Below are 24045 nucleotides of genomic sequence, written 5' to 3'. Positions count from 1 at the left end.
TTCAACAAAAAGCCTGGTGTTGGCTTAGCAGTTAGGGTGCCAGCTTGGGATCCTAGGATCCTGGGTTTGAATCCCAGTTGATTGCTGAATTAATGCCAGGGGGGTTGACTCAGCCTGTCATCCTTCCGAGGTTGGCAAATTGAGTACCAGTTCACTGGTAATTCCCTGTGTGTCGCAAGAGGCGACTAACAGGGTTGGCGGCACGAAGGGCATCCGGCCATAAAACATTGCTTCAAAAAGGGGACCACGGTGCCCGAAAAAGGCCAACCCCTGCCCTGCGGGGAAAAATGGCCTCTAAAGGTGGTTCTTCTTCATGACTTGCAACAATATCAACAGGAGGCCATACAATTACATACAGCAACAACACACGACCTCCATGGCCTAATGCACTGGACCAATACATAATAGACCACCAACGAAGCAATTGAGTATAACTATGACAAGACGTGGCAATTAATCCGATCACAAGTGAGAGGTGTATGATCAGCAGCAGGAATTAGCAGAGACCGTGAATACTACAGTTGGGGAAGACCGATTGAACGCGGGGACAAGGCAGAGTAACTGAGAACAAACAAACAATTTTTGGAGACACTTTTTATGGTGTTTTTTTATTTACGTCTCCAAATCTGCACAACTCAAACTGTCTTAATACCGGTGCAATATGCTCGTCGCAACATTTCAAACTCACCCGTCTCTTTATAGACATCGTTGCAATGTTGTGCAGGACAACGTATTGGACTTCTCTGCAAACAGAAACAATAATAATAATAACAACACCAACAACAACACCACCAAAACACAGGGAAGCAATCGGCATTACGAAAGGCAGGTTTAAATCTTATATAAATATTTTCAAGTGTTTGTGTGTTTGTTTGCACGTTATCCTTTCACGGCCAAACCATAGCACCTAAATGTCCCAAATTTTGGGTGAAAGAACTTCAGAATTTGGGCAAGTTTTTAAGCTACCCACCACCTTCCCTCACCCTCCCCTTCCCCCCAATACAACAACAACAACAGGCATTTTAAGGCCATTTTCCCTGCAAGAGCTGAGGTTAGCCTTGCGGTCCCCCATGACAATCTTCTCCATTTTGCCCTATTTTCTGCATCTCCCCCTGTTACCCCCCTTGCCCGCATTTCTTCTTCGACCATCTTTAGCCAAGTCTTTCTCGGTCTTCCCCGTCCTCTACTTCCTTCTACATTCATTTCCATCACTCTTCTCAACCAGTCACTTTCATCCTTCCTCAACACATGACCAAACCATCTCAAACTGTTTCTCTTCACAGCATCCATCACAGGCTCTATTCCCATTATCTTTCGCAATTCATCATTTGTCTGCCTCTCTCTCAACGATACTCCACACATCCACCGAACCATTCACATTTCCACCCTTTCCAGCCTTCGTTGCTGCTCTATGTCCATTACCCATGTCTCACTCCCATAATCATAACACTTCTCACACATGCAGATACACCTTTCCCTTCAGCTTCAACGACACTCCCCTCCTCATCAGCACGCCACTCAGTTCCCGAAACTTCTTCCATGCATATCTCACTCTAGCAACCGTTGCCGAGTCTGATCCACCTTCTCCATTCAGCATGTCTCCGAGGTAAAAAAATGTTTTCACACCTTCCAGCTTCACACCGTCTCCAAGATCCAACTCAACATTTCCTCCATCTGCAGCTCCGTCTGTGCACACCTTACACTTGAATGTAGCTGCCACACTGGTTAATGACCCTCTCAAACCCCTTCCCTATGCACCCCTTCCTCCCAATAATGGAGAAAAAAAACCGGCTCGGCCAATCTCCAACTAATTTTGCAAACGTGCTGGGGACCCAGGGTCTGATCATGGGTACAACTCTCCCCCTCCTCCCTCTACCCAAGAAGGTGCCACAAGGGGAAAAAAACTACCAAGGGGTTCTGGCACATTTTGTGCATTGAAACAATTACATCTTAGAAATATTGTCGTTTGCTGTCGTTTGCATATTTTTTTTCGTGCATTTGTTACTCTTGTAAGTATGGATGTAAGTAGGTAAGTATGGATTGCAGAAAGTATGGATGGACTGAAGGAGTACATGAACAAGTGGAAGGAATGTATGGAGACAAAAGGCCTGAAGGTGAATATCAGAAAAACGAAGGTGATGGCAAGTGGTAAAGCATGTGGTGAGGTGGAAAGAACTGGGAAGTGTCCGTGTGCTGTGTGCAGGAAGGGTGTCGGAGTGAATTCCATTCAATGTGCAATGTGCGCTGAGTGGGTTCATCAAAAATGTAGTGGTTTGAGAGGGTCATTAACCAGTGTGGCAGCTACATTCAAGTATAAGGTGTGCACAGAGGGAGCTGCAGATGGAGGAAATGTTGAGTTGGATCTTGGAGACGGTGTGAAGCTGGAAGGTGTGAAAACATTTTGTTACCAAGGAGAAATGCTGAATGGAGAAGGTGGATCAGACTCGGCAACGGTTGCTAGAGTGACATGTGCAAGGAAGAGGTTTCGGGAACTGAGTGGCGTGCTGACGAGGAGGGGAGTGTCGGTGAAGGTGAAGGGAAAGGTGTATGCTGCATGTGTGAGAAGTGTTATGATTTATGGGAGCGAGACCTGGGTAATGAACGTCTAGCAGCAACGAAGGCTGGAAAGGGTGGAAATGCGAATGGTTCGGTGGACGTGTGGAGTATCGTTGAGAGAGAGGAAGACAAATGATGAATTGCGAAATGATGATGGGAATAGAGCCTGTGATTGATGCTGTGAAGAGGAACAGGTTGAGATGGTTTGATCATGTGTTGAGGAAGGATGAAAGTGACTGGTTGAGAAGAGTGATGGAAATGAATGTAGAAGGAAGTAGAGGACGGGGAAGACCGAGAAAGACTTGGCTAAAGACGGTGGAAGAAGAAATGCGGGCAAGGGGGTTAACAAGGGGAGATGCAGAAAATAGGGCAAAATGGAGAAGATTGTCATGGGGACCGCAAGGCTAACCCCCGCTCTTGCAGGGAAAATGGCCTTAAAATGCCTGTTGTTGTTGTTGTTGTATTTGTTACTCTTTCATGGCTGAAACCACCACTGGGAAATGCTAAACCAGCCAGTCAGCGCTGAGCAGCCCCTACTCGTCATATATTAAATAAATAACTAGCAACACAAGCACAGTAATACCCTCAGACGCCACTATTCGCGGGGGATACGTTCCTGGAAAATCCGCGAAAAGCGAAACCCGTGAATAGCGGGACATTGTTTCAATGGAAAAAGGGGAATAGGTGCCCGAGTCATGAAAATCCACGAATAGAGAGGACCAAACTGCGACTGGCGGGGCAAAATCTGCTATGGTTTTATAAGTACCGTATGTGAAGCTAACGGCTCGTGTAAATTTTTTGGCGCGCCTGAAAAACCGCAAATTCGCAGAACACGGCCGTGAATAGGAAAAAAAAAAAACCGCGATGTCGCAGAACACAATCGCGAATATAAAAAAAAAAAAAAATTGCGGGACACTTTCCCACGAATAGAGAAACAGGTCGCATTTTATCACTCGCAAATAGTGGAACCACGAATAGCGGGGTCCAATAGTACTTCACTTTGCACTCAGAACAGATTTCTGTAAAAGAGCATGCTAATCGAAAATGTGCTAAAATGGGACATTATACCATTGTATATACCAGCAGAAGCATTGTATAGCATTGTACATCAAAATGATAGGCAACCTTTCTGTATTTACACACTATTCAGCCTTGAAAATTCGGGCTAAAACCAAAATTACATGCAAAACCCTTCATTTATTATACTAATTGCTCATCCCCTTTATTTGGACAGTGTATTGCCATTTGCTGCTGCGATCACTCAGAAAAGAATACAAGTAACCGGGTCATATAAAGGAAGCAAAAACATCCCTACTGACTAAGTGCATATACTACTGTGTTCAAAAAGTATCCGACCTTTATTTTTCGTGCGTAAAAAAAAGAAGCTAGGGAGGCGTTGATTGGTGCACGTATGTAGGCGATCCTAATGTGCACGCGTGAATTTTTTCCCACCTGCAGAAGCTGTCATTCGACGGCAGAACGCCGATGAGTGAGGACATGTAAGTGAGCGCCGTCGGATTTTCGTTTTTGACAAAATGACGGAAAAACTTGAACAACGCTACTGCATCAAATTTTGTGTAAAGCTTGGCGATTCCCAAGTGGAAACGATCCGCAAGATTCAACACCGTTCATTCCATTATGAAGGAGGATTTGGGCTTCAGGAGAATCTCAGCGAAGTTCGTACCAAAGCTGCTAACGATTGAGCAGAAGCAACTCCGTTTGGAGATCGCACAGGACATGCTTGAGACTGTGAACAGCGATCCCAGCTTCCTCAACACAGTGATCACTGGCGATGAGTCCTGGGTTTATGGGTACGACCCAGAAACCAAGTTGCAGTTTTGATGCAAGTTTGATGAAACACAAAATTTGATGCAGTAGCGTTGTTCAAGTTTATCCGTCATTTTGTCAAAAACGAAAATCCGACGGCGCTCACTTATATTTCCTCACTCATCGGCGGTCTGCCGTCGAATGACAGCTTCTGCAGGTGGGAAAAAATTCACGCGTGCGCATTAGGCTCGCCTACATACGTGCACCAATCAACGCCTCCCTAGCTTCTTCTTTTTTACGCACGAAAAATAAAGGTCGGATACTGTTTGAACACACTACGTACATATAATGCGTTGGGGTTAGTATAGCTCGGATAATTCCAATTTCACTGGGACACGAGCTGACATCAGAGGCCTGAGCCCTATGCGCCTTCACAAAATGGTGGATGTATGATTTTATTTTTTTTCAAGTTACAATTGTGTGTGGAGTCAGGCCAGCTGGTCCAAATAATGGGGCGAAGGCAGTCAGGCCACACATACGCCTTAGCTCCATTATAGTATGATGATAGCGATGCGTTCCCGTCAGCGTTATTTCTCACACATGAGTGTGGGGTATTGGTAACATACATATTTCTCATACATGGGGTATTGGTAACAATGCAAATAATAATAATACAGATGGTAAATATATTATTTTAGAAATAAAAATAATATATATTTATTATAATAACATCAATATGTGTTAACAAAAAAAAATGTCCTAACTTCAATATTGTTACGGAATCCAACGTCGGCCTCTCTCCCCTTACCGAGGGGGGATTAATCCCCTCGTTTATGACTGACCGACGTGGTCCCGGGGGTATGACGCCATGCCCGGTCGGCGCTGGGTAGGGTATTAGGCCCAACCGTCCTATGACCTAAATACCAGCGCTTCCCGGTACGTGAGGAAATACTCCCCCACTCACGGCCGCAGCGTAATGGATGGATAACGCCGAGCGAAGCGAACTGCGGCGTGAGCCAGTTACCAAAGACTAGACCCGATTTATGTGCGTCGGCCGAATCGCGCCACGTACCCTCAATCTGGAAATCACTAAAGCGACCGAATGTGAAGGAGAAGAAGAAGAAGTAGGAAGAACAAATATGATTTATTGCGAACTATTAACAAGACCAAAAATAACCAAGGAGAATGGAAAGGATAAGAAAATAACTGAACAGAAAGGAGCAAGGAGACACAGTGCAATATTAGCTTATATTAAACAGTCTTACTTATAAACCCAGGGACAAGACAAAAGACAGACTACGAGCACACTTACACGGGGGATGATGGCAGGAACGAATGCTGGAGGTGGATAGCTGGAGGGAGAGGAAGGTCCACGGGAACTGGGTCACGGTCGGGCCGCCGTCAACGCCCAAGCTGCGGTCGTGCAAGCCGCCGTGGTACAAGCTCCGCCGGTTCAAGCTGTTGCTGCTGTTCGAGCTCCGCTGGTTCAAGCTATTGCTGCTTTTCGAGCTCCGCTGGTTCAAGCTATTGCTGCTGTTCGAGCTCCGCTGGTTCAAGCTATTGCTGCTGTTCGAACTCCGCTGGTTCAAGCTGTTCCTGCGTACCGCTGCGTCGCGTGCTCTCCAACGGCTTTGGTTCTCTCGTTTCCCTCTATCCAGGACTCATCTCCCTCGGGGGCGTCCCACCGCGGGTTATATATATCACGCCCTCAAAACTTCGCGAACCTCCTCGACGGTTCTCTCCACGCTCTCTCAAAGCCAAACCCCTCATCCTTGGTTGGTCGGCAAGGGCTGGCTCACTCCTCCCCTCTATGATGAGGTGGAGACACGCCTTTCTTCTCAGAGGTTACCTCGTGGTCAATGGAGGCAATTGCAGCAGACCTGGCAAACCTGGCACTTTGAAGATGCTTTACCTCGTGGTCAATGGAGGCAATTGCAGCAAACCTGGCACTTTGAAGATGCTTTACCTCGTGGTCAATGGAGGCAATTGCAGCAAACCTGGCAAACCTGGCACTTTGAAGATGCCATGGGGCGTCGGAGGGACCTGTCTTATTTAATTGATGCAACGTAATGAACTAGTGGATCACAGAACCTTATACTGACATTCATTAAGGACATAACTAGAGGGGAACTTAGGATTGGCTACGTGTGTGCGATGGCTTAACTAAGGACGACCTTTGATCTTTCTTTACACTACGGAGGGTGATATTTACACAACAAAACAACCACAATTCTCAAATCCGTTACAATATAAAGAATCATTGCCGGCACTACTGCAGCTCCTACATGACCAACAGTGGGAGACGGACGAGGTTGGAGGCTCAAAAACGAAGGCGGCGTAAACAGCGCTGATTGGCTCAGAGCGTTTGCATACAGTACAAACAATGGCGACGGGTTAGTTTACCGAGTGCTGCGTGTAATGGAATTTCTTTATTTTTCTCCAAGAGAATGAGCTCTATAACAAATCAGCATTCTACGGGGCAGCATTAAGTGAGGTATTACTGTACTGTTAGAAGGAAGCAGCAACTGTAATTAAATTATGCAAATTACTTTAAAGAATATTTTTCTTTGAACATGTTCCAATACCTGTGGCTACGTAGCAATCTGACGAGCGGTTTAGCAATGATACCAAGCTCAGCTCTTGGGGCCAAGTGGAAGTACAACTGGGCCACAGCCATGACAACCTGCACAGCAGGAAGAGCCAAAGATCAACCCAACTCTCACCTCACCGACCTCCAGCCCTTCTTCTTCTTCATCATAATCATCATCATCATGAAATGGGAACGCGTCACATCGACCATTATACACTGCTCTTGCCACAGACTTACTGCCGTGTTACAACTCTGCAGCAATGGCTTGGTATTGCGCAGAAGCAAGCGATGGTCAGGATCCATGACATAGGCCTTGCGACACGACGTTTGACAGACTTCTTTAGTGTTGGTCTCCTCATCTGAGCCATAAAATGATTTCTCACCATCTCTATCCAGAAAAGCCTCCTGCAAACAACAAAGCAGCGTCCAGCTTCAAGCACGACATAAATGTGCAGCAACATTCGTCAGTTTAAACAAACCAAATGGGCCACCAGCATACATTTGATTAATGCCTACGAAGAAGGCTAGTGTCGGCTTCTGCACCATTTAACCACCAAGTTGCACTTAAAACCAAAATAATATCTGTTAAATATGGGACACGGTGTGGTGCCCTGCGCTGAGAAATCGATAAAAATAAAAATAACACCTTTAGAGGCCATTTTTCCCCGCAAAGCGGGGGTTGGCCTTTTTCGGGAACCATGGTTGTTGTTGTTTTTTTTGTTTTTGGTCCCCTTTTTGAAGCAATGTTTTACGGCCGGATGCCCTTCCTGACGCCAACCCTTTTTGCCGCCTTTAACGACAAACAGGGAATTACCAGCGAACTGGTACTCAATTAGCCGACCTCGGAAGGATGACAGGCTGAGTCAACCCCCCTGGCGTTAATTCAGCGATCGACCGGGATTCGAACCCAGGATCCTAGGATCCTAAGCCGGCACCCTAGCCGCTAGCCCAACACCAGGGCTGAGAAATCGATAAATGCAAACAAATCGGAAAAACACATTGAACAAAATGTCACCTTGACCGGGCGCAGGCCATCACTTTTTAAGGGGATCTAAATCCCCCACAGTTACTACAACATGTTGAACACACAAGCAAGTACACACAACATGCAAACCCACTTAAAGGACACAAAGTTGAACTCACATTCTCATTTGGATTAAGGAACTGTGTACGGGCATAGCGGGTGAGCATATTGATGATAGCCACCTGCCCCCATTCCTCCACGTCCACAAGGAGGTTGCACAGCTTGCGGTAGTTTTTGTGGATCAAATCAATACGCTCGGGACACACCTGCTCAAAAGCCATGACCACACTACCTGCCACGAGCTGAAACAAATAAAAATGAACGTGGGGTTGGGGGATAAGAAAACAACAACACAAGGGGGTGTCCTCATTGGGAGGGGGCAGAGAGGCGTTTGCAAATATTGCATCAGTCAACATCCAGGTATCCATTCCTGGTCATATGACCAATTAATATATATTGTGTGAACGAGAGTGCACTGTATGCATTATTGAGCGTCTCACGTATAACAAAGAAATAACTTACCGTCGTTTTGTCCGACAGAAGTTTCTCAATTACTTCAATGAGCTGTTCTTTCTGATCCGTATCAAGGCTAAAAGCAAGACAGGTCAAAGTATTACTCTTGTAATTACAAAGCTGAGAATAGATTAGCTTTTGCCACACTCATTGAAGCACAGGCCAAGGTAAACAGAAACCATGTTTCTCAATAATTATAATATGTGGATGCAAATTATATTCTGGGCAAAGAAATGAAAATGAAAATGAACAATGAAAAACAAGAGAAAGAGCAATCAGAGATTGCAGACCCTCGCCAGGATGTATTTTCAGTGGTTTTTAAGGCTTTTGTGTTAAATCAAATATGGCGGCCGAACCACGTGACCGATGACATCATCATTATTTTTTTTCCAAACTAATTTATACCTAGATTATGCTCAAGAAATTTCATCTTGATCGGATTAAGTTTTGTACTTGTTGAATTATGACGTCATAATGTAGGCACCTATGACATCATCATTAACATATTTTATTCCCCATGGAGAGTTCTTTTCAATGAGCCACGTCTCAATTTTTTCTGGTCCGCACTTTCGGAGATAGAGGTACAAGGTTTTTCGGTTTTTCCAAGATGGCGGCCGAACCACGTGACTCATGACATCATTATTATTTTTTTCGCCACCAGTTAATGCCGACATGGCGCTCAAGAAATTTCATCTCAATTGGATGAAGTTTTGTACTCGTCAAATTATGACGTCATAATGGAGACACCTATTACATCATCATTAACATATTTTATTCCCCATGGAGAGTTCTTTACAACGAGCCATGTCCCACAACATATGGATAACATCAGTGTCATACTCATCAAACTATTGGGCGACCACACGATCTCTGTGGATGGGGGCTTTGGGGAGGGTCTCCCCTTATAGCATGCTTGCCATAATTACAGGCAACCAGACCCGTGCAGCATTGTTACACATGACCCTCAGCACGCTGGTATGTTATTTGCTGCCACACATGGGCCACACATGCGTGGAAGCTGTACCTTGGTGATCGTCATTTACCCAGGTGTTTCCATTTTTTCTATTCAGCGCTTTCGGAGATATAGAGGTGCAAAGTTTTTCGGTTTTTCCAAGATGGCGGCCGAACCACGTGACCTATGACGTCATAATTATGATTTTAAAATTCTGCAGGTGGAGTTGCACCTATGGTGAAAATTTCCTGTCAATCGGACCAACGGTTACAGAGAAAATCATATTGATTCTGTGCGGACAAACAGACAGACAGACAAACAAACAAACAAACAAACGGACTCAAATGCAATACCCTCTCCTCTGGCGAGGGTAATTATTTTAAAGTAACCGCAGACGTGCAACTCGATCTTTTATAGTAATACTACACGGTCATACCAAAGTTCCATTTTTGTCAAAATCACAATTCCATTGCCATTCACAGCTGAAAATAAATAATGTAATAGCATGACAACAAGTATGCTTTCAATGTCAACGTGGAATTAAGGGTGATATTTATTCAGTTCTAGAGTTACTTACTGCACCATGCAAAAAATAAATAACAAGAAAGAGCAATCACAGATTGCAGACCCTCGCCAGGACATGTTTTTAGTGGTTTTCAAGGCTTTTGTGTTAAAACAAATATGGCGGCGGAACCACATGACCGATGAAGTCATCATTAATTTTTTTTTCTCCACCAATTTATCCCTAGACGACGCTCAAGAAATTTCATCTTGATTGGACTTGTCAAATTATGACGTCATAATGGAGGCACCTATGACATCATCATTGATATATGTTATTCCCCATGGATAGTTCTTTACAGAGCCATGTCTCAATTTTTTCTATGCAGCGCTTTCGGAGATAAAGAGGTGCAAAGTTTTTCGGTTTTTAGAAGATGGCGCCCGTACCACGTGACCTATGACGTCATAATTTAATTAGAAAATTAAACAGGTGGAGGTGCACCTACAGTGAAAATTTCCTGTCAATCGGACCAATGGTTGTAGAGAAAATCATATATATTCTGTGCAGACAAACAAACAGACAAAGACAGACAAACAGACAGACAAACAAAAAATCACTCAGAGCGACACTTGGCACAACAGACAAAGTAGAATGGCACTCAGTAGAACATCCTTTTGACCTCAAAAATAATTAGTGGTTGAATTCAGTGACCTGATATGCAAATCGTCTTCAAAGTTTAAGTTCATCCGATGAAAATTGACAATTTTAGAAATTTGGCCTATGTTGACCTTTTGGCATATGTTGACCTCAAAAATAGTTGGTGGTTGAATTCAGTTAGCTGATTTGAAAATCCTATTCACATTTCAAGTCAATCGGATGAAAATTGAGGATTTTAGAAATTCGAAAAAAAGTGGTTGACCTTTCGCCTATGTTGACCTTTTGGCCTACGCTGATCTCGAAAATAGTTGGTGGTTGAAATCAGTAAGCCGATATGTAAATCCTCTTCAAATTTCAAGTCAATCGGATGAAAATTGAGGATTTTAGAAATTTGGAAAAAGGTGGTTGACCTTTTGACCTCAAAAATATATAGGATTTTGTCGGACCACGCACTCTACCATTTGGGAAAATTTCGTGAAGATCGGTTTAAAATTGTGGCCTGTAGGCAAGTACAAATGGGCGGACAGACAAACGCACAAACCGGTGTGATCAACACACTTGGAAAAAAAAAAAAAAATTGGCCCTGTAACAAACTCAAACAGACTCAAATGCAATACAAATGCATCAATCCTCTGGCGAGGGTAACTAGAACAGCACTCTGTAGAGCACATACCTCCGAAAGGCTGAACAGTTTACATTTTGTATCCCACTCATGAGTTGGATCTGCATCTGGACCTTAAGCTTAATGTAACCAGCTAGTTCTTGATATCCACCCAACTAATCCACCAAGTTTCGTCTGAATCCGTCCATTACGTTTTGAGATATCATGCTATATAGCATTTTTAGCCCCATTTTTCTCAATGGTGAAGAATCCCTTTAGAAATCCGGATCTGGATCTGGATCTTTCTCAAAATCTCATCAATTTGACCAAATCAGTCTATAACCTTTTGAGATATCCTGCTCACAGACAGACAGACAGGGGTGAATACATAACCACCGTCGTCCACCTTCTGTGGCGGAGGCCGGAGGTAAAAAGATGGCAGTACCTGAACAACTTGGGGATGGCATGGGCAGCAGTCTTGCGCACATAAGGGGACATATCAGAGGCGGCCTCCTTGATTGATAACATCATAATTGGCACAATGATGGGGACTCGAATACTGGACAAAACCCTTAATGCACTCGCACGAATCAGCTGGTTTGGGTCCTGCGCACAAAAGTAAGTATGCCATTCGTTAAATGCATCTGACTCACCAGAGTGTGGGTTTACATTACCGAGTACTGTTGGTAGAATTTCCAAACAAGTGAAGCCTCAGGAAATGTTCTCCAGGATCATACAAGCCTAAGAACGTGTGTGTACAAAGTGATTCAAATAAAATATCAGACTAGACCTTCAGTGCTCGCTGAAACGTGCTGATGGAAAGCAGAGCCAGATCTTGCTGCTCCTCTGCATACCGTACGAGGTACACGTATACGAGCTTCTTCAGCTGCACACACGGCAAAGCCAAGAAAATAAGCACAAAGGATGCTCACCCATACATATCCGCACTTCCATGGATCATCTACTCGGAATGAAAGAAACACACGCAGGCTCAACGGGGGTGGTGGCATCCTTCTGCGTTGAAGTTCCTTTTAAGGAAGCTTATATTTTAGAGGGTCCACTTTGAGTCAAGAGGTCGGCGTTTCGAACCTGACCCCAGTCGAGTCATATCAATAACTTTTAAAATGGTACGTGCTGCTTCCTTGCTTAATGCTCAGCTTTTTAGAAGGATTGAGTGTGAACAAACAGCCATAAGTTGGCAACCATTGAACAGGTTTGACGAGTCTAAACCTCATCCTGCGTTGAAGTTCCTTGTGAAGGAATGATTATTAACTTTATGGCCTTTCAAATAGCATTAAGTAAAAAAAAAAATTATTTATATACATGGGACATAAACCTCATGGAGGATCCTCATAGTGGAGCTAAATGACAAGGAGCAGGCAGCAGGGCCACAAACTATCAGAGTATTGGAAAAAAGTTGGGGGGGGGGGGGGGAGAAGATGGAGGAGTGGGGGTTGGGGAGGAGTGGACATACACAAGGAGGAAAGGTGGACTAGCACAAGCATGGACATACACAAGGAAGGAGGACTAGCGCAAACATGGACATACACAAGGAGGAAAGGAGGACGAGCGCAAACATGGACATACACAAGGAGGAAAGGAGGACTTGCGTAACAGTGACCCAAAGAAGAACAGATCGGGAAAGAATAATAGTGCAAAACGGTAGAAGAGATCATGGACAGGTGAGCACCTGACGATGTGATGAATGAGCGCATTTGAGAGACTGAAGTGGGGACGACAATACAACGGATCCAGGGAGAAACAGATGGATGGATGATGAAAAAAGCACCAACAAACCTCAATGTTTTTCGATGCAACATTCTTCACGACAGCAGGGAACAACTCCGAGGCGTTTTTACCTCTTGCTACCATCTGAAAATAGAGATTATGTTCGGAACAATTCGAGCCAAAAGGAATCTTTTGTCAAACACCAAAGTGCCTCAATGCGACCAGGAACACATTTTGCAAGAATATCCTCACCGCTACGATTCTCTTCATCGCCTCCAGTTTCAAAGAGTCTTTGTTGCCATCCAGCATCTCTTTCAAATCCTCATGCCTGAAAACAAACAAACAACGTCAGTTAGCATCGGGAGGGGTACAAGTTTGACGATGGAGGTACCTTTGATGATTACAGAAAAGGGATGGTAAGGTTTTCATTTATTTTGAAGAGATATCTACTTGTGATGCAGTTTCATTCGAATGTAACCGATCTGCTATTTTATCATTTAATGACATTTTGGCCTACGTGCACTCGTGCAGTACTGAATCCTAGAGTACCGATAATAATTGTTCTTGTTCGTGGTAGTTTTCCTCTGAGATACTAGAGTTCAAAACGTATTTTATTGAAGCCGAACTGCAAATGTTTATGAGAGATTATAACTTGCAGGTTACTGCGCGAGATATTTACGAAAACGCAACATAATGCCAACAAAGCATTCCAGTAAAAAAAACAAAAAAAACACATACGTATGTTACATACATATATAAATGTATACACACACACACACACATATATATATATATATATATATATATATATATATATATATATATATATATATATATATATATATATATATATATATATATATATTGTTATGAATTTGGTAATGCAACATCTAGAGCTAGGTAGATCTGAATAGGTAGGTATTCGGCTGTCGTGACAGGGACTCTACATGTAATAAGTTATTGATGTTCAGGCGGTTGTCGGGGTAAGATGTATGAGTGTGGATCTACCTGAGATTCGAGTGTTAAATAGTGAGGGATTAAAGGTAACGCCCCTGTGAGTATCACCTAGTAATCAAACCTTTGTCCTTTATGGCACTGCAAACCACATAAACATTAGTTAGGTCCTTAGCGCAACATTAAATAATCCCCTTTCCTGACAAGGACTTCGTATTAAATTGACAGGAAACCAGGTCAAAAAACACCGCCACAAGTGGCCGCCACCGTGTACACCTCAAAAGGCCTACAAACCTGGCGGCACGTGTTATGCCAGGACCGCGGGGTCACGGACGGGAGATGTCAGGAGTCGCGGGAGGCTTTGATTGGCTGAGGAGTGCGCCAATGGGACGTCATCGGCCACCAATATAGGCGACGGTCGGACGCCATTTCAGGAGTTGAGTTGAGTTGAGTTCGCGAAGTTGAGTTGAGTTCGTGGCAGACGCAGGCAGGCACCAGAGAGTTGAGTCGCAAGTCACACGGAGTTAGTTCGCCAGTTGGAGTTGGAGAGGACACGCCATTTCGGGCAGTCGCAGTCGAGTTCGAGCTGGCAGTGAGCAATTGAGAAGCGAGTTGGAAGGACGAGACGTGCAGTCACACCTGCGTTCTCTCCGGTCCTGTCTTCGTGCTTTGTGTGGGGATCGACCTCGTGTGAAGCTGCTGGCTTGCGTTGGGTGCTTTGGAGCGTGGTGCACGACCTGGTGGGCGGCGAGAGGATCGGAGCCTGGTGGAGCAAGGCCTCGTGGGTGCATCGGGGCCGAGCGGTGCCGGGGTGGACGGCAAACAATACAAGACGACAAAGACAGATAAGCCGAGCTCCTTGTGTACATTTTACAAGACGTGTTATTTTCGTAATTAATCTCCCTCGTTTGTGTTTGCTGTCAGTCGCGTGGGACGTCCCGATTTAGGTTTATTAGAGTTATTAGATTACCGGCGGGCTTTTTCACTGGCTTTACTTTTCCTAATAAACCCTTATATTACTTTTTGTACATAATATCTGAACGCAGTTTTCCTGGGTGTTTGATTTTAATAGATAAGGTTGCGGAGCCTTCGCTGCGTCCCGCCATTCCGCGCGTTGGTGTTGAACTTGAGTCCGCCATTGAGTGTTCGCCTCGGAGTTAAAGTCTCGCAAATCGGTCATCCGTAACTGTGGTGTTAATCACGGTTACGCGACAATATATATATATATATATATATATATGTGTGTGTTAAGTGTTAAGCTCGCAGTGTTAAGTGTGGAAAAGTTCTGAGGAGATTGCGGCTGGCTCAATGGCGCAGTGGGCTGTTGACACGTTATCAACCGAGGTCCGTGGTTCGAGCCCCGCATTGAGTCAGAATTTTTTCACACAGCCCCTCGCAGGATTTGATTCCTGTTTATAAAATTGTATATATTACAGTCACGTGAAAAAGTAAGTACACCCCATGTAAAGTTTTGACTTTTTCAACATATTTCAACATACAGCTATTTGATCTTCATTTCAACAATATTGATAGATAAGGTGATATAATATAACAAATATCATGAAACATTTACATATTGTAGTCCATTGTATAATTTAAATAAACATAAATGCAAATTTCGCATGTGGAAAAAGTAAGTACACCCCTACATTTATCACTACTTCAAATACCTAAAATTAGAAACAGGTGCACCAGCTCAGGTGCAAATATTAGAACATCGTTAGAGAGGATCTTGGAGGAACCTGTCTTATTTAAACCTCAGACATTTCGTTTGGTTTGCTCTTTGTTGTTGAAGTGTGCGGCGTCACCATGCCTAGATCAAATAGTTCTCTGAGGCCTTCAGAAAGAAGGTTATAGATGCCTACGAGTCTGGGAAGGGATTTAAAAGATCTCCAAACAATTTGAAATCAATCATTCAACAGTCCGGAAGATCATCTACAAGTGGAGAAGATTCCAAACAACTGCCAACTTGCTCAGGCCAGGCCGCCCCAGCAAGTTCAGCCCGAGAGCAGACCGCAAGATGCTGAAAGAAGTCTCTAAGAACCCCAGAATGTCATCACGGGACCTCCAGGTAGCTCTTGCCAATGTTGATGTCAAAGTGCACGAGTCTACCATGAGAAAGAGGCTGCACAAATTTGATCTCGATGGGAGGTGTGCCAGGAGGAAACCTTTGCTGCCCAGAAAGAACATCAGGGCAACACAAAAGTTTGCCAATGAACACCTAGGCAAAGACCAGCACTTCTGGAACAATGTGCTCTGGACAGATGAGTCAAAGGTAGAGAGAGCTATTTGGCCACAGTACCAGAAGACATGTTTGGCGAAAACCAAAGACAGCATTTGAACACAAGAACCTGATACCAACTGTAAAGCATGGCGGTGGAAATATTATGGTTTGGGGCAGCTTTGCTGCATCAGGGCATGGGCAGCTCACCATCATAGAATCCACTATGAATTCTTCATTGCACCGGAGGGTTTTTTTTTTTTTTTTTTTTTTGTATACAAGATCGAGGCTCGTGAAAGAGCGAAAGCTCTTTGAGGATAATGTGAGGCCATCTGGCGGAAAGTTGAAGCTCAACCGAAGGTGGACCTTGCAACATGACAATGACCCTAAACATACCAGTAAATCCACCAAGGAATGGCTGAAAAGAAAGAAATGGAGGGTTCTGGAATGGCCAAGTCAAAGCCCGGATCTAAATCCCATCGAGATGTCGTGGGGCGATTTGAAACGAGCTGTGCATGCAAGAAACCCCTCAAACATCGCACAGCTGAAAGAATTCTGCATGGAGGAGTGGGGAAAAATTTCTCCCAGTCGATGTCAGAGACTGGCAGACAGTTATAAGAAACGCCTACTTGAGGTTGTTTCTGCCAAAGGGGGCAATACCACCTATGAGAGCCAAGGGTGTACTTACTTATTCCACATGCGAAATTTGCATTTATGTTTAATTAAATTATACAATGGACTACAAAATGTAAATGTTTCATGATATTTGTTATACTAGGGCGTGCCCGTACGTGGGTGCAAAAAAACATGCGTGCAAACAACAACAACAAAAAAAAACTTTGAAACCACGTGGCAGTAACGACCACAGAACCCCCCCCCCCCTCTATTTACATGAAATGGTTTGGTCCATTCGCAAAGCCAAAGCGAACGGCTTGCGAGTACGGTAGAACCCCCCCCCCCTCTATTTACATGAAATGGTTTGGTCCATTCGCAAAGCCAAAGCGAACGACGAACGGCTAAATCGCCATAGCTCGGTAACTACTTCTCCGATTAATATGAAACCTTGAAAAGGCACATCCTCAGGTCCCCAGCAATATACCTGGCAAGTTTCAAGTATATCGGACCCGTGGTTGTCGAGAAACAGCGGTCACAGACAAACAAACACACAGACACACACACAGACACACACACACACAGAGATTACTGGAATTATAGATAGATTAAATCACCTTTATCTATCAATATTGTTCAAATGAAGATCAAATATCTGTATGTTGAAATATGTTGAAAAAGTCAAAACTTTACATGGGGTGTACTTACTTTTTCACGTGACTGTGTATATATATATATATATATATATATATATATATATATCTCACCCATGTCTGAAGGTAGCAGTTCAGTTTGCACTTTTAATATGAAGTCGGCAAAGCCAAGAAATTAACGAAACCGATTAGAATTATCCTTTACAATCCATTAGAATTGCCCTTCAGAATTAAACACAGTGGGTTAAAAAGGTTCTTCTTCATTTATGACGGAAAATGGACTGATGGCAAGGACAGCAGACCCGGGGTCGGGGGACAGCAGACCCGGGGTCGGGGGACAGCAGACCCGGGGTCGGGGGACAGCAGACCCGGGGTCGGACAGCAGACCCGGGGTCGGAGGACAGCAGACCGGGGTCGGAGGACAGCAGACCGGGGTCGGAGGACAGCAGACCCGGGGTCGGAGGACAGCAGACCCGGGGTCGGAGGACAGCAGACCCGGGGCCCGAGGACAGCAGACCCGGGGCCCGAGGACAGCAGACCCGGGGCCGGAGGACAGCAGACCCGGGGCCGGAGGACAGCAGACCCGGGGCCGGAGGACAGCAGACCCGGGGCCGGAGGACAGCAGACCCGGGGCCGGAGGACAGCAGACCCGGGGCCGGAGGACAGCAGACCCGGGGCCCGAGGACAGCAGACCCGGGGCCCGAGGACAGCAGACCCGGGGCCGGAGGACAGCAGACCCGGGGCCGGAGGACAGCAGACCCGGGGCCGGAGGACAGCAGACCCGGGGCCGGAGGACAGCAGACCCGGGGCCGGAGGACAGCAGACCCGGGGCCGGAGGACAGCAGACCCGGGGCCGGAGGACAGCAGACCCGGGGCCGGAGGACAGCAGACCCGGGGCCGGAGGACAGCAGACCCGGGGCCGGAGGACAGCAGACCCGGGGCCGGAGGACATCAGACCCGGGGCCGGAGGACATCAGACCCGGGGCCGGAGGACATCAGACCCGGGGCCGGAAGGCAGCAGACCCGGGGCCGGAAGGCAGCAGACCCGGGGCCGGAAGGCAGCAGACCCGGGGCCGGAAGGCAGCAGACCCGGGGCCGGAGGACATCAGACGCGGGGACGGAAGGCAGCAGACGCGGGGCCGGAAGACATCAGACCCGGGGCCGGAGGACATCAGACCCGGGGCCGGAGGACATCAGACCCGGGGCCGGAGGGCATCAGACCCGGGGCCGGAGGGCATCAGACCCGGGGCCGCAGGGCATCAGACCCGGGGCCGGAGGGCATCAGACCCGGGGCCGGAGGGCATCAGACCCGGGGCCGGAGGGCAGCAGACGCGGGGCCGGAGGGCAGCAGACGCGGGGCCGGAGGGCAGCAGACGCGGGGCCGGAGGGCAGCAGACGCGGGGCCGGAGGGCAGCAGACGCGGGGCCGGAGGGCAGCAGACGCGGGGCCGGAGGGCAGCAGACCCGGGGCCGGAGGGCAGCAGACCCGGGGCCGGAGGGCAGCAGACCCGGGGCCGGAGGGCAGCAGACCCGGGGCCGGAGGGCAGCAGACCCGGGGCCGGAGGGCAGCAGACCCGGGGCCGGAGGGCAGCAGACGCGGGGCCGGAGGGCAGCAGACCCGGGGCCGGAGGGCAGCAGACCCGGGGCCGGAGGGCAGCAGACCCGGGGCCGGAGGGCAGCAGACCCGGGGCCGGAGGGCAGCAGACCCGGGGCCGGAGGGCAGCAGACCCGGGGCCGGAGGGCAGCAGACCGGGGCCGGAGGGCAGCAGACCCGGGGCCGGAGGGCAGCAGACCCGGGGCCGGAGGGCAGCAGACCGGGGCCGGAGGGCAGCAGACCGGGGCCGGAGGGCAGCAGACCGGGGCCGGAGGGCAGCAGACCCGGGGCCGGAGGGCAGCAGACCCGGGGCCGGAGGGCAGCAGACCCGGGGCCGGAGGGCAGCAGACGCGGGGCCGGAGGGCAGCAGACGCGGGGCCGGAAGGCAGCAGACGCGGGGCCGGAGGGCAGCAGACCCGGGGCCGGAGGGCAGCAGACCCGGGGCCGGAGGGCAGCAGACCCGGGGCCGGAGGGCAGCAGACCCGGGGCCGGAGGGCAGCAGACCCGGGGCCGGAGGGCAGCAGACGCGGGGCCGGAGGGCAGCAGACGCGGGGCCGGAGGGCAGCAGACCCGGGGCCGGAGGGCAGCAGACCCGGGGCCGGAGGGCAGCAGACCCGGGGCCGGAGGGCAGCAGACCCGGGGCCGGAGGGCAGCAGACCCGGGGCCGGAGGGCAGCAGACCGGGGCCGGAGGGCAGCAGACCGGGGCCGGAGGGCAGCAGACCGGGGCCGGAGGGCAGCAGACCGGGGCCGGAGGGCAGCAGACCCGGGGCCGGAGGGCAGCAGACCCGGGGCCGGAGGGCAGCAGACCCGGGGCCGGAGGGCAGCAGACCCGGGGCCGGAGGGCAGCAGACCCGGGGCCGGAGGGCAGCAGACCCGGGGCCGGAGGGCAGCAGACCGGGGCCGGAGGGCAGCAGACCCGGGGCCGGAGGGCAGCAGACCCGGGGCCGGAGGGCAGCAGACCCGGGGCCGGAGGGCAGCAGACCCGGGGCCGGAGGGCAGCAGACCCGGGGCCAGAGGGCAGCAGACCCGGGGCCGGAGGGCAGCAGACCCGGGCCGGAGGGCAGCAGACCCGGGGCCGGAGGGCAGCAGACCCTGGGCCGGAGGGCATCAGACCCGGGGCCGGAGGGCATCAGACCCGGGGCCGGAGGGCATCAGACCCGGGGCCGGAGGGCAGCAGACCCGGGGCCGGAGGGCAGCAGACCCGGGGCCGGAAGGCATCAGACCCGGGGCCGGAAGGCATCAGACCCGGGGCCGGAGGGCAGCAGACCCGGGGCCGGAGGGCAGCAGACCCGGGGCCGGAGGGCAGCAGACGCGGGGCCGGAAGGCAGCAGACCCGGGGCCGGAGGGCAGCAGACCCGGGGCCGGAGGGCAGCAGACCCGGGGCCGGAGGACATCAGACGCGGGGCCGGAAGGCAGCAGACGCGGGGCCGGAAGGCAGCAGACGCGGGGCCGGAAGGCAGCAGACGCGGGGCCGGAAGGCAGCAGACGCGGGGCCGGAAGGCAGCAGACGCGGGGCCGGAAGGCAGCAGACGCGGGGCCGGAAGGCAGCAGACGCGGGGCCGGAAGGCAGCAGACGCGGGGCCGGAAGGCAGCAGACGCGGGGCCGGAAGGCAGCAGACGCGGGGCCGGAAGGCAGCAGACGCGGGGCCGGAAGGCAGCAGACGCGGGGCCGGAAGGCAGCAGACGCGGGGCCGGAAGGCAGCAGACGCGGGGCCGGAAGGCAGCAGACCCGGGGCCGGAAGGCAGCAGACCCGGGGCCGGAAGGCAGCAGACGCGGGGCCGGAAGGCAGCAGACGCGGGGCCGGAGGGCAGCAGACGCGGGGCCGGAGGGCAGCAGACGCGGGGCCGGAGGGCAGCAGACGCGGGGCCGGAGGGCAGCAGACGCGGGGCCGGAGGGCAGCAGACGCGGGGCCGGAGGGCAGCAGACCCGGGGCCGGAGGGCAGCAGACGCGGGGCCGGAGGGCAGCAGACGCGGCCCCGGAGGGCAGCAGACCCGGGGCCGGAGGGCAGCAGACCCGGGGCCGGAGGGCAGCAGACCCGGGGCCGGAGGGCAGCAGACCCGGGGCCGGAGGGCAGCAGACCCGGGGCCGGAGGGCAGCAGACCCGGGGCCGGAGGGCAGCAGACCGGGCCGGAGGGCAGCAGACCCGGGGCCGGAGGGCAGCGACCCGGGCCGGAGGGCAGCAGACCCGGGGCCGGAGGGCAGCAGACCCGGGGCCGGAGGGCAGCAGACCCGGGGCCGGAGGGCAGCAGACCCGGGCCGGAGGGCAGCAGACCCGGGGCCGGAGGGCAGCAGACCCGGGGCGGAGGGCAGCAGACCCGGGGCCGGAGGGCAGCAGACCCGGGGCCGGAGGGCAGCAGACCCGGGGCCGGAGGGCAGCAGACCCGGGCCGGAGGGGCAGCAGACCCGGGCCGGGGGGCAGCAGACCCGGGGCCGGAGGGCAGCAGACCCGGGGCCGGAGGGCAGCAGACCCGGGGCCGGAAGGCATCAGACCCGGGGCCGGAAGGCATCAGACCCGGGGCCGGAGGCAGCAGACCCGGGGCCGGAGGCAGCAGACCCGGGCCGGAGGGCAGCAGACGCGGGGCCGGAAGCAGCAGACCGGGGCCGGAGGCAGCAGACCCGGGGCCGGAGGGCAGCAGACCCGGGGCCGGAGGGCAGCAGACCGCGGGGGCCGGAAGGCAGCAGACGCGGGCCGGAAGGCAGCAGACGCGGGGCCGGAAGGCAGCAGACGCGGGCCGGAAGGCAGCAGACGCGGGGCCGGAAGGCAGCAGACGCGGGGCCGGAAGGCAGCAGACGCGGGGCCGGAAGGCAGCAGACGCGGGGCCGGAAGGCAGCAGACGCGGGGCCGGAAGGCAGCAGACGCGGGCCGGAAGGCAGCAGACCCGGGGCCGGAAGGCAGCAGACGCGGGGCCGGAAGGCAGCAGACGCGGGGCCGGAAGGCAGCAGACGCGGGGCCGGAGGGCAGCAGACGCGGGGCCGGAGGGCAGCAGACGCGGGGCCGGAGGCAGCAGACGCGGGGCCGGAGGCAGCAGACGCGGGGCCGGAGGCAGCAGACGCGGGGCCGGAGGGCAGCAGACGCGGGGCCGGAGGGCAGCAGACGCGGGGCCGGAGGGCAGCAGACGCCGGTGCACTCCGGATGGCAGCAGACGCGGGGCCGGAGGGCAGCAGACGCGGGGGCCGGAGGGCAGACAGACCCGGGGCGGAGGGCAGCAGACGCGGGGCCGGAGGGCAGCAGACGCGGCGCAGACGCGGCCCCGGAGGGCAGCAGACCCGGGGCCGGAGGGCAGCAGACCCGGGGCCGGAGGGCAGCAGACCGGGGCCGGAGGGCAGCAGACCCGGGGCCAGAGGGCAGCAGACCCGGGGCCGGAGGGCAGCAGACCCGGGGCCGGAAGGCAGCAGACGCGGGGCCGGAAGGCAGCAGACCCGGGGCCGGAGGGCAGCAGACCCGGGGCCGGAGGGCAGCAGACCCGGGGCCGGAGGGCAGCAGACCCGGGGCCGGAGGGCAGCAGACCCGGGGCCGGAGGGCAGCAGACCCGGGGCCGGAGGGCAGCAGACCCGGGGCCGGAGGGCAGCAGACCCGGGGCCGGAGGGCAGCAGACCCGGGGCCGGAGGGCAGCAGACCCGGGGCCGGAGGGCAGCAGACCCGGGGCCGGAGGGCAGCAGACCCGGGGCCGGGGGGCAGCAGACCCGGGGCCGGGGGGCAGCAGACCCGGGGCCGGAGGGCAGCAGACCCGGGGCCGGAGGGCAGCAGACCCGGGGCCGGAGGGCAGCAGACCCGGGGCCGGGGGGCAGCAGACCCGGGGCCGGGGGGCAGCAGACCCGGGGCCGGGGGGCAGCAGACCCGGGGCCGGAGGGCAGCAGACCCGGGGCCGGAGGGCAGCAGACCGGGGCCGGAGGGCAGCAGACCCGGGGCCGGGGGGCAGCAGACCCGGGGCCGGGGGGCAGCAGACCCGGGGCCGGGGGGCAGCAGACCCGGGGCCGGGGGGCAGCAGACCCGGGGCCGGAGGGCAGCAGACCCGGGGCCGGAGGGCAGCAGACCCGGGGCCGGAGGGCAGCTGACCCGGGGCCGGAGGGCAGCAGACCCGGGGCCGGAGGGCAGCAGACCCGGGGCCGGAGGGCAGCAGACCCGGGGCCGGAGGGCAGCAGACCCGGGGCCGGAGGGCAGCAGACCCGGGGCCGGAGGGCAGCAGACCCGGGGCCGGAAGGCAGCAGACCCGGGGCCGGAAGGCAGCAGACCCTGGGCCGGAGGACATCAGACCCGGGGCCGGAGGACATCAGACCCGGGGCCGGAAGGCAGCAGACCCGGGGCCGGAAGGCAGCAGACCCGGGGCCGGAGGGCATCAGACCCGGGGCCAGAAGGCATCAGACCCGGGGCCGGAGGACATCAGACGCGGGGCCGGAAGGCATCAGACGCGGGGCCGGAGGGCAGCAGACCCGGGGCCGGAGGGCAGCAGACCCGGGGCCGGAGGGCAGCAGACCCGGGGCCGGAGGGCAGCAGACCCGGGGCCGGAGGGCAGCAGACCCGGGGCCGGAGGGCATCAGACGCGGGGCCGGAAGGCAGCAGACGCGGGGCCGGAAGGCAGCAGACGCGGGGCCGGAAGGCAGCAGACGCGGGGCCGGAAGGCAGCAGACGCGGGGCCGGAAGGCAGCAGACGCGGGGCCGGAAGGCAGCAGACGCGGGGCCGGAAGGCAGCAGACGCGGGGCCGGAAGGCAGCAGACGCGGGGCCGGAAGGCAGCAGACGCGGGGCCGGAAGGCAGCAGACGCGGGGCCGGAAGGCAGCAGACGCGGGGCCGGAAGGCAGCAGACGCGGGGCCGGAAGGCAGCAGACGCGGGGCCGGAAGGCAGCAGACGCGGGGCCGGAAGGCAGCAGACGCGGGGCCGGAAGGCAGCAGACGCGGGGCCGGAAGGCAGCAGACGCGGGGCCGGAAGGCAGCAGACGCGGGGCCGGAAGGCAGCAGACGCGGGGCCGGAAGGCAGCAGACGCGGGGCCGGAAGGCAGCAGACGCGGGGCCGGAGGGCAGCAGACGCGGGGCCGGAGGGCAGCAGACCCGGGGCCGGAGGGCATCAGACGCGGGGCCGGAGGGCAGCAGACCCGGGGCCGGAGGGCAGCAGACCCGGGG

At 53.4% G+C, this 24045-nt stretch overlaps 1 protein-coding gene across 2 annotated transcripts in view; it reads right to left on the bottom strand.

The window, feature by feature from the left end:
- Positions 1-24045, bottom strand: part of AP3B2 (adaptor related protein complex 3 subunit beta 2) — a 102902-nt gene that overhangs the window by 38382 nt on the left and 40475 nt on the right. For both annotated transcript variants that reach the window (XM_078786431.1, XM_068130216.2), the window contains 9 exons: positions 13143-13218; positions 12960-13034; positions 11953-12048; positions 11608-11768; positions 8460-8526; positions 8057-8239; positions 7151-7318; positions 6909-7006; positions 689-743 (listed from right to left, as the gene is read on the bottom strand). In XM_078786431.1, the coding sequence (XP_078642557.1) occupies positions 689-743; positions 6909-7006; positions 7151-7318; positions 8057-8239; positions 8460-8526; positions 11608-11768; positions 11953-12048; positions 12960-13034; positions 13143-13218 (979 nt within the window). The remainder of the gene's footprint in view (positions 1-688; positions 744-6908; positions 7007-7150; positions 7319-8056; positions 8240-8459; positions 8527-11607; positions 11769-11952; positions 12049-12959; positions 13035-13142; positions 13219-24045) is intronic.

Source organism: Myxine glutinosa, chromosome 11 (genome assembly GCF_964187855.1).
Source record: "Myxine glutinosa chromosome 11, kmMyxGlut1.1, whole genome shotgun sequence".
Taxonomy (NCBI): domain Eukaryota; kingdom Metazoa; phylum Chordata; class Myxini; order Myxiniformes; family Myxinidae; genus Myxine; species Myxine glutinosa.
The sequence above is the reverse complement of the archived record's forward strand: the minus strand, read 5'-3'. Positions and strand labels throughout refer to the sequence as shown.